At 37.4% G+C, this 17,780-nt stretch overlaps 1 protein-coding gene across 1 annotated transcript in view; it reads right to left on the reverse strand.

Annotated features, from left to right (window-relative positions):
- roraa (RAR-related orphan receptor A, paralog a) overlaps positions 1–17,780 on the reverse strand; it is a 399,774-nt gene that overhangs the window by 105,717 nt on the left and 276,277 nt on the right. The window contains exon 2 of the mRNA XM_055193037.2: positions 15,520–15,549. Within this exon, the coding sequence (XP_055049012.1) occupies positions 15,520–15,549 (30 nt within the window). The remainder of the gene's footprint in view (positions 1–15,519; positions 15,550–17,780) is intronic.

The following is a 17,780-nucleotide window of genomic DNA, read 5'->3' on the forward strand; positions in this document are numbered from 1 at the left end:
ATATATTGATTCAATAGAGGTATAGCTTGGATTTATTGGTAGGGTCTCTCAAGAAGACTAGGTGTGTCTACTCTCTATTTGTGCATGTGTGTGTGTGTGATCACGTCTGCTCGCGCACCAGACCGTTGAGGAAGCTAATGATGGCACAAGGACGTTTCATCAGCACCATCTTAAACATCAGCAGTCAGTCTCCATCAGTGGCGTTCATATCTGCCAGAAGCAGATGACCTCCGTGTCTGTCCTGCCCCATGAATCAAAGCCCTCATTTCATGCTGACACGCCGCACTTGTCTGCCACTGTATGAATAGGAAGTGATGAGACATGGAGAAAGTAGGGAGTGACGGATAGCCAGCGTTAGCTCATACAAGGCCGTGCCACTTCGCGAAGGATACGAGGAGCTTTTTGCTACCAGCCAGGTGAAGTTATGGTTAGCATTCATCTCAATAGGAATGTTCCTGTGGCTCGATTGGATGAGCATTGTGTTAGCAGCACTAAAGGTCAGCCAGATGCATAAATGTAAATGAATGGTCATCTAGTGATCATCTTAAAGGATTAGTCAATTTTCTAAAAAAAAAAATCCAGATAATTTACTCACTACCATGTCATCCAAAATGTTGATGTCTTTCTTTGTTCAGTCAAGAAGAAATTATGTTTTTTGAGGAAAACATTCCAGGATTTTTCTCATTTTAATGGACTTTAATGGTCCCCAACACTAAACTGTTTTAATGCAGTTTAAAATTGCAGCTTCAAATGACTCTAAACAATCCAAACGAGGCATAAGGGTCTTATCTAGCGAAACGATTGTCATTTTTGGCAATAAAAATAAAAATATGCACTTCCAAACCACAACCTCTCGTCCTCCCCAGTCTGTTTGACGAGCCAGCACGACCTCACGTTATTACGTAATGACGTCGAAAGGTCACGTGTTACATATATAAAAAACACGCACCTGTGGACCACTTTAAACAATAAACTGACACAAAGACATTAATTAGTATCATTCAACATACAACAACGTCGGAACAGTCCTCTTTTTCCATACTTGTGAACACTGAGGCGTAGTTTTGCATACGTCAACCGTGACCTCTTGAAGTGATGACGTATTGCGTGAGGTCGCGCTGGCGCGCCACACAGCCGGATGAAGGCGAGAAGTTGTGGTTTAAAAGTGAATTTTTTTATTTTTCTTGCCAAAAATGACAATCGTTTCGCTAGATGCCTCGTTTGGGATCGTTTAGAGTCCTTTGAAACTGCAATTTTAAACTGCATTAAAACTGTTAAGTGTTGGGGTCCATTAAACTCTATTAAAATGAGAAAAATCCTGAAATGTTTTCCTGAAAAAACATAATTTCTTCTCGACTGAACAAAGAAAAACATCAACATTTTGGATAACATGGTGGTGAGTAAATATCTGGATTTTTTTAAAGAAAATTTACTAATCCTTTAAGGTTGATGCATTAAATATAAAAGCCCACCGAAAAGCAACGAGATCCAGTTTGTCCCATTCACATAATATGCTGTGAATTCTTGTAAATAGAGAAAGTGCTTATTGGTTGCCAAATGTTGTATGTATGCCTACTACCAGCACAGCTACCAGTACTACCACTAGACTTGAAGTGGTCCGCACACCTTGTCCGTGGCCACGCAAGCAAACCTGCCCACTGTCATCCGTGGCAGAACGCAAAGGAATAATCCACCTTAGCAGATGGAGCTCCGTATTCCACCCACAACAGCAGCGAGCTTTGTGTGCATGACACATGTCACTCGCTGATGTTTTTCCAGTCTGACGTCTCTTCACAACAAGGCCTTTGAGGTTCAGAAGGACGCACAAAGAGACAGGGCAGCCGGAGAAGAGCTGACGAAGCCGAGGAAGCGTGGCGGGCATAAAGCGTACCGGCCACAGAGGGGAAGAGACAGATTAAGTGACTACAAAGAAACTAAAAAAAGGCTGAGAACCCAACCCTGTCTGACCACTTCTCCCCATGCCAAAACACAAAAGCAACCATCACGGCAAACCTCTCCTATTCAGCCTTTGTCGACCAAAGGAGGTGATGAGAAAGCAAAAAAATAAAAACTCAATTTACGCAACTTATGCAAAGAAGTGCATTCACTAAGGCTTATTTGCAATTCGGCAAAATGGACAACCGTAATGCTTTGGCTGAAAAATGAGGAGCTGTCACATTGTGTGGATGCAAGAAAAAGTATAGAAGAAAAGGATAAAAATCATGCTGTCCTGGTTTATGACAAATAGATGTCTCTATTGATTTCCTTTTTACTGAAGTGGTCCATCCCTCTCTGTTGTGAATATACTGACCTATTTCTGATAAATAAAAAAATGGCAGGCTATTATGGATTAAAGGAAAGTGTCCAAAAGGAAATATTCTTTCTATGGCACAAACAAATGAAAAAAAAGATGAAATATCTGTTGTTAAAATTGGAGAGTGTCAATTTGAATGTACTGCCTGCCTTTTTTTTTTCCCCGAGTTGTCTGGAGTTTCTGAGGCATGCTGAGAGCGAAATCGCCTCGTCAGAAATCGCACTCCCGGGACGCGTCGTCCATTCAAAACGTTCTCTCCTGACGAGCTTGTGTTCACTTCATTTACCAAGCACTTAGCCAAACCGGCGTGACAAAAAAATATAGCGCGGCGTGCTGTGGCCATTACTCCTCCTTATAGGTGACGTATAACAGATCTTTTCCATATGTCAGTCTTCGCAAAACAAGACGTTGAAGGTCGAGGTGAGATGACTTGCCGCGCGTCTTGCTACCCAAGTCACTCGTAAATCTATTCGATGTTTTACGCCTAAACTTTTCAGGCCTTCATCTGGTGAACATGGGACGAAATCTTCGTATGATGTCTCCCCTGGGAGGACGTATCAGCAAAACAAGCCAAAATTATGAAATGCGTTTAAACAAAAAGGCTATAACAGAGGACCACTGCAAAAAATATTTTTCAAGGAAAAAAATTCTTAGTATCGTTGTCTTGTTTTCAATAAAAATATCTAAAAAAATTTAAATTAAGATGCTTTTTCTTGATGAGCAAAACAACCCAAGAAAATGTAGACCAAAAATATCAAATTTAAGTGATTTTGTGCTTAAAACATCTGCCAATGGGGTAAGCAGAATTTTTATTTTTTATTTTTCTTAAAGACTAAATTCAAGAAAAATTGTAAAAAAAAATAGCTTACCCCATTGGCAGATTTTTTGCTTGTTTTATGCACAAAATCACTTAAATTTTATATTTCTGGACTAAAAACTAGACTTATTTGTTTGGGTCATTTTGCTCATTAAGAAAAAGCATCTTAATTTAAGAATTTTTAGATATTTTTACTGAAAATAAACAAAAATACTAAGACATTTTGTTCTTTAAAATCATTTTTTGCAGTGCAACGTACAGAATGATTATGTTTAATAAATCCCTGCAGTGTTAGAGGGCTCTCGTCCAAGTTCCAACTACTGTATAAATCTTGCTACGATGTGGATTTGTAAAGAATCATTCGTAAACATTACGATAAAACCATGGGCGTCAAAAAAAAAAAAAAAAATAATAATAATAATAATAATTGTGTGTGGGTCCATAGCATTTACTGAAGTTGATGCCATTTTCTTGTATTCTGGTGCCTTTTAATTAAATATTTTCTTTTATAGCCTTAAAGCTTTTCTTACCTTGTTGTGTCGGCGGAGTACAGTTGGCGAAAGTTGTGAAAATTCTTGAAACAATTAACAATTGTGAAAAGTGCTATATAAATAAAATTAAATTGAAAAATACGTAAATTATATATATTATATTACGTTTAAATTATATGTACTCTAAAGGAGCCAAGTGGAATGGATTTGAGGAAGCATCAGCATGTAAGTCAAGTAAGTTTAAAGGATTAGACAATTTTCTTAAAAAAAAATCCAGATAATTTACTCACCACCATGTCATCCAAAATGTTGATGTCTTTCTTTGTTCAGTCGATAAAAAATTTTGTTATTTGAGGAAAACTTTCAGGATGTTTCTCATTTTAATGGACTTTAATGGACCCCAACATTTAACAGTTTTAATGCCGTTTACAATTGCAGTTTCAAAGGACTCTAAACAATCCCAAACGAGGCATAAGGGTCTTATCTAGCGACGCGCCATCGCGACCTCACGTAATTGCGTAATGACGTCGAAAGGTCACGAGTTACATATATGAAACGCACATTTGCGGACCATTTTGAACAATAAACTGACACAAAGACATTAATTAGTATCATTCGACATACAACAATGTCGGAACGGTCCTCTTTTTCCACACTTGTAAACACTGGGGCGTAGTTTCACATACGTCATCCATGACCTCTTGACATATTACGTGAAGTCGCGCTGGCGCGTTACAGGACCGGAGGAATACGAGAAGTTGTGGTTTAAAAGGGCATATTTTTTATTTTTCTTGCCAAAAATGACAATCGTTTTGCTAGATGCCTCGTTTGGGATCGTTTAGAGTCCTTTGAAACTGCAATTTTAAACGACATTAAAACTGTTAAGTATTGGGGTCCATTAAAGTCCATTAAAATTAGAAAAGTCCTGGAATGTTTTCCTCAAAAAACATAATTTCTTCTTGACTGAACAAAGAAAGACATCAACATTTTGGATGACATGGTGGTGAGTAAATTATCTGGATTTTTTTTTAAGAAAATGGACTAATCCTTTGATTTATTAGGTCATTCCTGAGGGGCAACCTTTCGATCTCTCTGATAAAACCAACACGGAACTGCAATTCATTGACAAGCCACTATAGGCTGGCTCCAAAAAGGAGTCAATTCCCATAGATCTCCATGTTAAAATGTCCAAATTTTAAAATAATGTGTTTACAGCCAGGTACGAAAAGTGTTTTTGGTCTATATAGCTAATTTTGCCCTTCATGACAACTGTGATAGGGGTGAATTTTTGTTTAACTCATTTGTTTAAATTATATTAAGCCTTAAAGTTCTGCATAATTAAGGGTGTGGCCAATTGAGTGACAGGTGAACTGCCACCTTGAGCTAGGCGGGGATTGTTTCAGCAACTAGCCATTCGGCTTCACCCACATCCCGCCCCTTTACCCATTTTCAGTTATCCGCGAGTGATGCGCAGTGACACGTAGCCAAGATGGCGACAGCAGGCCCCGCTTACTACTGGCTTCAAAAAAGCTCTTTACAAACCTATGGGTGACGTCACGGACACTACGACCATATTTTTTTACAGTCGATAGGATTTGACTGACACCGCCCTAATAAAAAAAACAATAGACACCATCACAGAAATTCTATTCGTTTTATTGTGAATTTTATTGGCACACTAAAGTGTATTGGTGTTTGCTCATGCTTAAAACACAAAAGATAAGAAAGTTTGGAAATTATTGTAATTTTGTCAGTTTCCAACAAATACTTTGCTTCATGCAGCTGAATGTTTGCTCGGGATGGTGAGCGCAGTTTGTTTAACGCTCATCCTATCATTGTTAATATTTCAGCGAGGTCGGCCGTAACGTCTTTATCGTTTGATTGAGATTAGCGAGCTTGACTCTCGACGACTCTCCCAGCGCCGTATGGGGCGGTAAACAAATGAACTAGCAGGTGTTATGCCATACTTCTCAATAAACACTGACACAGCCTGTCCTCGCTATGGAGACAGATAAGCTTTCTCTACGAGTCTCCGTCTCTCTCCTTATCCATTCTCCCTTCTTTCGTTTCTCCAAACTTCAATCAATCTGTCTTTCTCTCGCACACTCTCGGCGTCCCCGTGGTCATGACTAACCTGCGCGAAACTCAGATGGGCTCGTCTAACGCTTCGCTACAGCTGTCGCTCTCTTGGTACAGCCCTAAACAAGCAAACACTTAATTTGCTCAATACCTGTCATCCATGACTAACAGCAGCACGGCAGAACAATGCGTTAGGAGAGAATAACTCTCGATGGAATAACAAACCACAGCGTAATACAGAGCCCATTTATCTTCGGCGCTTCATACCATGAGCTTCTGACAAGTTTGGAATATCACATAAATATGGGCATATTTCCATATGCGTACAAGAAGATTGTGTGTTTATTATTTGCCGTTCACCGGGACATGAGAAGCTCACATTAGACAGTCTGTTGCCTTGAAGACCCCATGAAATCAAAATGTGTTTTGTGGCATTTAAAGGGACACTCCACTTTTTTTGAAAATATGCTCATTTTCCAGCTCCCCTAGAGTTAAATATTTGATTCTTACTACTTTGGAGTCCATTCGGCTGATCTCCGGGTCTGGCGGTACCACTTTTAGCATAGCTTAGCATAATTAGCTAAAAGATTAAAAGGGGCATTGATATTACGCAGAAGCCGAAATACTCCCCTTAGTATCTTTCAATAGCAGGGGACTATTTTCGGGCACTGTGTAATATCATTGCGCCTCCTGCAGCCATGTTACAGCAGCAAAGTCCTTGATTATTACGCCAGAATGAAAGTATTGTTCATACCCATATCTGCCTAGAAAATCGCAACTTTACATTTTTCGTCGGTCTTAGTACACCATGTAACTACAGAAAAATATTGAAACTCTTTGGTTATTTTCTCGCATGATGCTAATGGTCTAATCAGATTCAATGGATTGTGCTGAGCTGTGCTGGGAGTGGTGGCGCCGGACTCGGAGATCGGCTGAATGGATTCCAAAGCGGTAGAAATCGAATGTTTGACACTGGGGGAGCTGGAAAATGAGCATATTTTCAAAAAAAGTGGAGTGACCCTTTAATTGTTATCTGTTGGCCTGGAGGCTATTGTATGCTATTGTATGAAGAAACCTACCCATATTTGAGAGGGGATAAAAAGAACAAATAAAGGTAGGATGATAACGAATTTTTTTTGAAAGTAGAGCATCTGTTCTTTTTTTAAATATTGTATGTTTATATTTAAAGATTTTCTGAAAGGCATTAAACTTTTGTAAAATCATAAAAAATGCTGGTGCTGGCTGGCAACTTTTTTTTTAAACACTGCCGGGGAAAGAGTTTAAAGGACACCGCAGTGGTTCAAAGGAAACATTTAAAGAAATACTATAGTTAAAGTCACAATGAAATTGAAATTAAAAACTTTTTTTAAATATATTTTTTGCGAATATTGTGGTTTTTTTACACATGACTTATCTGTGAGCTTCAAAAATAAAAAAATCTCCTCTAAACAATCTTTCTTTACTAAGAATGGCATGAGGGCGGTGCCAGGGAGAAGATCGCAGCGATTAGCAAATAGCAGCATGATCCAACTTCCAACAGTCTTATAAATTCTCGATGGACGAATTTCAGTCCCGCCCTACCTTTTTTTCATTTCAGAAATTACTGGGGCTGTACCCTAATATATATATATATATACTAATACTGTATGTGTACCATTAGATATTTCATACTAATGTGTACCTTTGAAATACTTATATGTATCTTTGGGGTACTAATAAGAACTCTTTGGTGCCAAAATGTACCTCTTATGTACTTTTTTGAACTCTTTAGGTGAAAGGCTATACTTTTTGGAAAGGGTACACCTCCCAGAAAGAACTGGGGTACAAATTATGACCCTTTTATCTGATAGTGTACACTTTAAATGCATGGCAGTAATCATACAGTAGATCTGTTTTGTTGAGAGGTGGAACCTTTTGGCGAGACAGACAGTTTCTCTGGCAAAGGATCAGCTATGTGATATCAGTACTGGGAAACATACAGACACAAATAAAAGATTAAAGTCTAGTCTACCGCCTGTAATCACACAACTGCATCTTATCAGCATGTCCTGTCATCCTCTTAGACATGTAACAACTCATCTCACTAGAGCAGAGAGTGGCCTCTATTGTCCTCTTAATATGATTCCCGGACACGACCGTCCAATGCTTTCAACTCTGCAGACGTAATTATGCTAACATGGTAATAATGAAGCATGTCAAATAATACAGCTGTAACTTTAGGTTAGAGATCTGAACAAACACTTGCAATAAATGTTAGCCAGCATCTGAACTGTGTGCCTTGTTGTGGACAGCTATGCTTTTCTCTATGGGTAATTCTCACGAAATTAGACTTATGAGGTGTCATGAAACATTTTGATAAAAAAGTAAATGCAAACAGTTACAAACATCTCTTCATGTACTATTTTGCACATGATTTCAAATGACATACAAACCAATTTTGTTGTTTTTTCCACATTTATAGGGAAAATTGTCATTACCACAACATGTCCATGACTGGATCTTTGACATGTAAATATTAATAATAAAATAAATAAATAAAATAAAAAGCTTCAGTGCATGTTATACTATTAACATTTACAGTAAAGAAACATGTGGTATTTGGTGATCATTGGTAAATGTAGAGACAATAATAAGGAATATTAATGTGTCCAAGACCAATTTTTTCATCCTCCGCAACAAATTTCAATCATTGTTTAAGCCCTCAAGGAACTAACATTTAAAAAAAATTGTTGGAAGGGACATAATTGACTGTGACACTCAAGATGGCTACCAGCTAAGCAGTTCTTATTTTATCTCTCCAGATAAAAGTTTTACTTTTACATAGTACCTAGACAACTTTTTAGTTCTCATTACCGAAACATGAGTTTGTAAATGCATATATTTAATGTAATATCATGTTGCGGTAATGATAATTTTTGATAATGATCATCTAAGAAATGTCAATAATTCTATAGGAAATATTTTTTAAATCCTCTAAAAATAATGGTTATAGTTAGTTCAGACCTTAATCTTATATGTGCAAAAAAATGGCTTCAAGGGCTTTTTAAAAATTCTGATGCTTGTAACCTTCTAAATCTGGATTTCGTGAGAATCACCCATATGTGACCTTGGACCACAAAACCAGTCATAAGGGTAAATTTTGTAGAAATTGATATTTATACAATCACACACATAGTCAAAATACAACTAAAATTAAAATTTTGAGAAAATCGTCTTTAAAGTTGTCTAAATTAACAATGCATAGTACTTATGACAAATAGATTTTTGATATATTTACGGAAATTTACAAAAAAATCTTCATGGAACATGACCTTAACTTAAAGGAAAACACCACCGTTTTTCAATATTTTACTATGTTCTTACCTCAACTTACAAAAACATACTTCTGCACTAACAAATCCTACATAATACAAATGCTGGATTTTTCTGACCATTGTTGTATAACCATGTAAAATAAACAGAGAAATGTATATTTGCCCATCATGGTATGAAAAACCCAGCATTTTTGGAGTAGTATACGGTCTATTATTTTTCTTTCAGTCATTTATGTAGATTCTTTGGACCAGCCGGTTCTTGACATAAAAATCATAGTACTTCATTACTGTTCATGCTTGTTTTTTTCTCTTCACAAAGCTGTTAAACCGCACTGTTTATCTAAGAAAAAGAGTTGAAGAACCGCATGGCCTTGCAGTAACACCATATAAAAGCCTGGTCATAAAACTGTCAAGAACGAATGTGAAGTAGAACCATACATGAAGCCGAGCTGTAAAACAGAGCCTGTGGGGAAACTTTAAGAGTCTGCTTGTGCCACATTCTCACATACGCAAGACAGTGACTCAGTCAATTCCTGCCTTACAGATAAAGATCAGGAGATCTGCTGACTAGTTTTGGGAATTTTGTGTTTTATATACTGTATATATGTTTTATAAACATGCAGTTCACATATTTTTCACATGTGGGCAACATGAGGGTGTAGTCACACTAGACTTTGTGCATGTGAATATTTGTCGTACTTTGCTGTGAATATGGACAGTTAAAAAATGGGAATTGTTGGCGCTTCATTCAACTTAGTGGGTGATTCTCACGAAACCATTGAAACACCACGGCACTAATGATTTTAGCTTTAAAATGTGTAATATAGTAACATTAAAAAGCATCAGAATTAACACAATACTGTGTTCTACCTTGCAAAATGTGTGATTTCAACATAAGAATTTATAATTTTATCTCATTTTCTGCTGAAATTCTCATTACCGCAATGTGTCCGGCTGTGTTTGAACATGCGTTATGTTGTAATTTAATAAAATTAACACAAAAATATTAAGAAAAAAAATAAATTGATGTTTTGCTAGACTACTTTAGATGACAGAAAAAATATTTACTGAATATTCATGTATAATAACAATGAAGAAAAATTAGGAAAATGATGTGTCCATGCCTGATGTTCTCATCCTCCGCAACACTTTTTGAGAACAGTTTAAGCACACATACACAATTTTAATAAAGTTTGATTTTGAGTGACCAAGCACATGGACAAGTTACTTCAAGATGGCTACCAGGTAAGATCATTTTTTTACAGTTAATTTGAAATATTGTCTTGTCAGAATGCTTACACGACATTTTGATTATCATTACCGCAACAGATGCTTATTAAATGTTAATTTAATTAATAGAAGCATAATACTTTGATTTTAAATGCATGTGCAGAATCTCCAAATTATGTTCTTTCAGGTTTGTCATGTCATTTTGAAAATATGTCAGTGTTGATGTTTTCTGACTGTTGCGGTAATGAGATTTTTTAAACTAATTTTTTAAATTATGTTACAAAAAGTGTTAAATGATAAGTAAAAGTTTTTAAATTAATGTTCCCATTTACTCCAGACTTTGTTTTTCAATGTCTGGTGGGAAAAAAGTAAATTTAAGCAATTTTTACATTTTCATGCTTGACATTGTTAAAACCAAGTTTTCGTGAGAATCACCCAAGTATATACTGACACAGCACATGCTTTTGGACACAGGGCTACCAATGAATCTATGGGTGTGTCTGATGTGCAACATTCAACACTAAGCGATAGATTGGCTTTGCCTCTGTGGTGCTGAACTGGTCGGAGAGACGGGCATAATGGTGGGTCATAAAGGAGACAAGTGAAGTATCTATTCTCTTCCAGAAAGTGCTGGGGCTTATTAAGGGCTGAGTGTGCAGCCGGGGGAGGCCGAGAGGGAGCCAGTAAGTGACTGCTAGCCAACAGCTGCCCCGTAATTTATATTGATGAGGGGACCGCCGGCCCTCTTCCATGGTTTTGATCGCTCAGGCAGGAGTAAAGAGATGAGGCTGATGAGTCTGTGTGATGTGTGTGGGTCTGTGTATGTGTGTGTGGGAAGGTGAGGATCTGTAGAGGGATTGTGTGGGAAAGATTGCTGGAGCAGGGAAATTAGCGATGCACCAATATAGCAATTCTTGGCCAAGATGTTTTGCCCAAGTGGTAATGTATGGCCATTCATTCTGCAAATGTAAGTGCACGGCAAGGAATAATGTGTAAAAAAAATATAAAGTTTAGCGAACCATAGCCTTTAGTGCGTGTGTGTTTTGTAGTTCAAGATCATGCTTCATTTCGGTTGCTTCCATAAATTCATTATGAATACATATGTGGCCTAGTCAAATATATCCCACATCCCCGCATAACACACAACATATTCAGGGTTCCCACGGGTCCTTGAAATCCTTGAAAGTTTGTGAATCTAGGGGGGAAATTCAAGGCCCTTGAATTTTCTGTAAAAAAATCCATATTATTCCCTGTGTAGTGTAGGATAATATCCTAAAAATTCTAGAATGTGCTTTAATTTTCACTTTAAATGCTTATATCTTCTGTATTCAAATGTTGATTCATACCAAAATGCTTTTTTGCATAGTTGTGTTTGACACATGAAAACGTCTCTGGTTACGTTTGTAACTGTTGTTCCCTGAGAAGGGAACGAGACGCTGCGTCTCTCTTGCCATACTTCCTGCGTCCCTGTAACGCCATCTTTGGCAATATTTCATATAGTGATATACTTCCTCCCGCGTCACCCTGTCTTTGTCGTTAAGTCTCACCATTGGTTGAATTTGATATACACATTCAGACTCACTTACACCTGGAGGCGTCCCCAAAGTGTCACTGCAGTGACGCAGCGCAAGTTCCCTCGAAAGGGAACTGTAACAATGTATCTAAAAGGTAACATAATGTAACCTTGCTCTCACTCGAAATGTGTCCCCACATTTAGTCCTTGAATTTAAGTGTATTGAACCTGGAAAGTCCTTGAAAGGTCCTTGAATTTGAAGTTAACTAAGGTGTGGGAACCCTGCATATTATATCCTATACTTACAACCAGTCCCAGCTGATTCACTAACCATTTATTTCATAATGCAACATTCAAAGCGAAGAAAGCAACGTACACTGTATGGTCCTTATATGCATAATTTAAGTACAGACATCTATACATTTGGTACCAGTATGTACCTTTGAGGTTCTGATATGCACTTTTTGGTACCCATATGTACCTCTAGGGTACTAATAATAACTCTTTAAGTCCAAAGGTGTACTTTTTGAAAGGGTACCACCCATGTGACAGCTAGGGAGCATGTTTTCTGATAGTGTAGGGGCAGAGCCTTCATCTTTTGGGAATTCATTGGATTGAATTCCCAAATTGAAGTAGGAATTACGTTCAAGAACAGATCGCACAGTCACTTGGAAGGAAGACGTAAAAAAACAAGATGTTTTTTTTTACCATGATGTCAGCCGAAAAAGAAAATCACATAGCAAGCTTTTATATTTTATTAAAGATTAAAAAGTGCAGTGATAATCTGTGCACAATAGGATCGGGAATGTGTATTATTGATGTAAATCCGGTCACTTTTAATTTCCTGTTGACACAAAACACCACAAATACTCATTATTAATATTCAATTCATTATAAGCAATAAAAGCAGCTGTGTTTCTCGTCCGTTATGAATTTTTGGAACCCTATCTGTGTCAAACTGCACCCCTCTGACCCGGTCTCGCACCCCCACGCGTCGTCTTCGCGGTTTAATCTCATGCTCTTTCACTCCAGCGTTCTCTATCTGTTTCATTCTGACACGCGTCATTAGCATTTCTTTCATTGAGATTAAATAGTGAAGTCCGGCCTGCGTTCGAGGCTTTGAACCCTTTCACTTGAAACGGTCTTTGATTTTGGCGTCTTCTGTTAAGGAGAAGCGATCAGCACTGTAATTAAGATAGCAGAGGAACCCTGAAAGAAATGATGAAAGGCCAGAGATCCACCTTTACGCTCGCTGAATGGAGAAGACAGCTACAACCGGCTCATTCTGAAGCCTTTCAGAAAGTCAAGTGAACATAGACACATGAAAGCATGTCAGTGTTTTCATATAAAATAACATGATGATTTCTGATTGGCTAAATTTACAATGGACCGAAACGTAAAGCATCAGGTTGGGTAGATTCAATATTATGGCAGTACATTGTGATGACATTAAAATTTTAATTTTGGGGTATCCTTTTATGGAAAATTCTTCTCAATCAATCAGATTTCATGGACATCTCTTTAGATGTCAGGGTGTGAAATTGAAACAACCTGCAACCTCAACAAAAAATCTGATTAAGTTTGAAGTCACCTGATAAACTTAATCTGTAGGATGCACTACGTCTGAAAAGGTCACATACACAACTTGCTAAAGATCTTACAAGATTCCCTTCATAGCTGATTCCTATCTCTCCTACAGACTTCACAAAACGAACGTCTTTCACCTCATGCACGAAGGTCATGTGCAAACCACATCCTTGTTTTCAATGTGCAAGTAGTCGGTACAGCACCGTCTAAAAAAAATTACTTTATCTGTCTATAGTCAAAATACAACCATTAGTGTGAACACTAACAGCACTAGCTATTATTGACAACAAATAAAAAGATTAATAAACTTCAAATCTAAACAAACAATAAATAAAAAATAAACAAATATATACTTCACCACAAAATAACGCAACAAAATGACACGTAATGCTTCTAAAACAAGCCATGTAAACAAAACATGTAAACTCAAAAAACAAACAACGCAAACAAACAACATATTATACTCCATCTAAAAGCAAACAATGCAACAACTCATCATATAATACTCCGCCTAAAAACAAACAAACAATGCAACAAAACAATAATACTCCATATACAAACAAACAACGCAACAAAACAATGTATAGTACTCCATATACAAACAATGCAACAAAACAACATAATACTCCATATACAAACAAACAACGCAAAAAAAACAATGTATAGTACTCCACATACAAACAATGCAACAAAACAACATAAAACTACATATACAAACAAACAACGCAACAAAACAACATATAATACTCCATCTAAAAACAAACAACGCAACAAAACAACATGCAATACTCCATTGAAAAACAAACAACAAAACAACTTTTCATATAATAATCCACATACAAACAAACAACACAACAAAACAACATATAGTACTCCACATACATACATACATACATACAAACAAACAAACAATGCAACAAAACAACATAATACTCCATATACAAACAAACAATGCAACAAAACATTGTATAGTACTCCACATACAAACAAACAACGCAACAAAACAACATATAATACTCCACATACAAACAAACAACGCAACAAAACAACATATACAGTAATCTTCCACCTAAAAACAATCAACGCAAAAAGGAAATGTATAATACTCCACATACAACAAAACAACACATAATACTCCATCGAAAAACAAACAATGCAACAAAACAACATACTCCACATACATACAAACAAACAACACAAAAACACCACATATAATACTCCGCCTAAAAAAAAAGAAAACAACATATAGTACTACACCTAAAAACAATCAACTCAACAAAACAACATACTCCACATACAAACAAACAACACAACAACTTATCATACAATACTCCGCCTAAAAACAATCAACGCAACAAAACAACACATAATACTCCACATACAAACAAACAACGCAACAAAACAACATATAATACTCCACATACAAACAAACAACGCAACAAAACAACATATACAGTAATCTTCCACCTAAAAACAATCAACGCAAAAAGGAAATGTATAATACTCCACATACAACAAAACAACACATAATACTCCATCGAAAAACAAACAACGCAACAAAACAACAATTCCACATAGCCTACATGCAAACAAACAACACAACAACACATCATATAATACACCGCCTAAAAAAAAGAAAACAACATATAGTACTACACCTAAAAACAAACAACACAACAAAACAACATACTCCACATACAAACAAACAACACAACAACTTATCATACAATACTCCGCCTAAAAACAATCAACGCAACAAAACAACATATAATACTCCACATACAAACAAACAACGCAACAAAACAACATGCAATACTCTATTGAAAAACAAACAACCCAACAACTCATTATATAATGCTCCGCCTAAAAACAAACAACCCACCAACTTATCATATAATACTCCACCAAAAAACAAACAACGCATCAAAACAACATGCAATACTCCATTAAAAACAAACAACACAACAACTCATCATATAATTCTCTACCTAAAAACAAACAACGCAGCAAAACAACATATAGTACTCCACATACAAACAAACAGCGCAACAAAACAACATATAGTTCTCCACATACAAACAAACAATGCAAAAAAACAACACATAATAGGCTAATCCATCGAAAAACAAACAACGCAACAAAGCAAAATAATAATGTAAAAGTGTTTTACTCACAAGTGTGTGTCTTCTTTGTTACTGAAATACCTGCAAGAATAAAAGACTCAAATGAAACTCATTTTTAAAAACCACAAAGAAATGTAAGAAATGTTGTATCATACTGTGGTAATTTTATTTACTGTATCACCGAAAGCTATGTAAAATACAAAGCAGGCTGACAGCATATTGGAACAGAGACCCCGTACGCTGTGACATTGACCAAAAGCCAGAAGCTAGCTTTGACTGCGCTAATGCATCCTAGCGCTGCCACGGGCTGTGCCTAAGCAAGGTCAGGCGGGTCAGCGAGTTGCCATCACAACGACCAGCCAGTTCCCTCGCTGTCACAGCCGACCTCCACATAACAGAAATTAACATGAAATCACATACAGAATGCAAAGCGGATCCGTAAACATGTCTGTTGGCGTAGCCCAGAAGCGCCATGTGCATCTTTATTTCTGACCTTATAAAGCGTGACTAATGCCACAGTTTCACGGATGAACGTGTGTACGCGTGCGTCTATAAAATCGAGGGTCCCATGTGGACCGAACACGCTCATGCTCTACGGGCTAGCGCGCGCTAATAGATCCCACTCGTCATGTGGAAGCAATGGCTAATTTTTCTACAGCTTGCGTCTGAAACTCAAGGGACATCGAGCTGACATGATTCAACAATTACACTAAAAATACAAAAGGTCTGGCTAGCAATAAGCATTTTTTCAGATGGGAAAGGGAATACAGTTTTTTTACGATAAAGTGCATGTGATGGACCAGATAATGTAGAAATGTTGTCATTTTATTAAGCAGCTTCTTGAGGTCTTACCCTGAGATGCTTTACAAACAATATTGAAGGAGTTCACATCTATTAACTTTTAAGTAGGCTTTCTGACCGCGACGTAGAGGTTGAAGGTCAATCTAGAATTACTGACAACACAATTTGATATCAGCTTTCAATAGATAACTTTGCAAACATCCTGGTAAAAGCATACCTGAGGAGTAACCACAAAAACCGCATGAAACTCACAACAGCTATTTGTACAAATAGGCACTCGTACATATAACATAAAACAAATCTGAGGTTATCAGATACCTCATGAATTCAGCTAAAAACATTGCATAGATACCGTCAGTCTACAATCTGTCTTCCGGCAATGTTAGTAAACGTGCTTTGGCTCCCCGTGTGATCCAATGTTTGTTTTAAAGCAATATCATCTATCTTACATCCATCTCAAACAGCAACGCCGTTCTGTCAATGTCACTTAGAGATATAAAAACCAATCTTAAAAAATGCACTTGCTCAGAAATCATTACTGTCAAAAAGAGACCGCTGGACACAGTCAGAAAAATGGTTGCCTGTTGCTAGCGAGGGATGGGAGGGGTGGGGAGAGAGCCCACTTCCTCCTCTAGGTGTCATTGAGAGGGCTCCGATTGGTGGGTGTAAGGGGAAGAGGCCAGGGAAACCAATGGGTGTACAGAGTTTGGAGCTAGAGGGGGTCTGGGTCTAGGCCTTGACATTTGTGAAGCCTGCCAGGTGATGTCTACTCCACTGGAAGATGGGGTGACGGGTCAGTTTGGAGGTGAACGCATCCTTGACAGATGGAAAACGCGCACCCGGTCTTCTTCAGAGGACAACGTCGGACTGCTGTTGTAAGTTCAGCTTACAGCCTGAAATTAAACAGGATGCTGGATTCTATCCTCGTTTGTTATGTTTTTACTATCTTACTTTGTAGCTAGACAGACAGATGTACGACATGTCCAAAAACAATATGTCTCTCGAGACTCCGGTGTCCTGCTCCATTTCTTGTGCTCCGTCTAGCTGTTTTTCCCAAAGAAATGTGTCTGATGAAGCTAAATCAGCCTAAATACAAAATAACTATTCCTTAAAATCTAGTAATTCACACAACCCAGTTTCACATCCCTATATAGACAGACAGCTAGCTTTGCCAACACAAATTGTACTAACCTTAAAATAAATGCTTAAAGGGACACTCCACTTTTAAAAATCAGCTCCCCTAGATTGAAACATTTGATTTTTACAGTTTTGGAATCCATTCAGCTGATCTCTGGGTCTGGCGCTACCACTTTTAGCATAGCTTAGCATAATCCATTGAATCTGATTAGACCATTAGCATCGCTCGCAAAAATGACCAAAGAGTTTCGATATTTTTCCTATTTAAAACTTGACTCTTCTGTAGTGACATCGTGGATTAAGACGGACGGAAAATTTAAAGTTGCAATTTTCTAGGATGATATGGCTAGGAACTATACTCTCATTTTGGCGTA

Source organism: Misgurnus anguillicaudatus, chromosome 6 (assembly GCF_027580225.2).
Source record: "Misgurnus anguillicaudatus chromosome 6, ASM2758022v2, whole genome shotgun sequence".
Taxonomy (NCBI): Eukaryota; Metazoa; Chordata; class Actinopteri; order Cypriniformes; family Cobitidae; genus Misgurnus; species Misgurnus anguillicaudatus.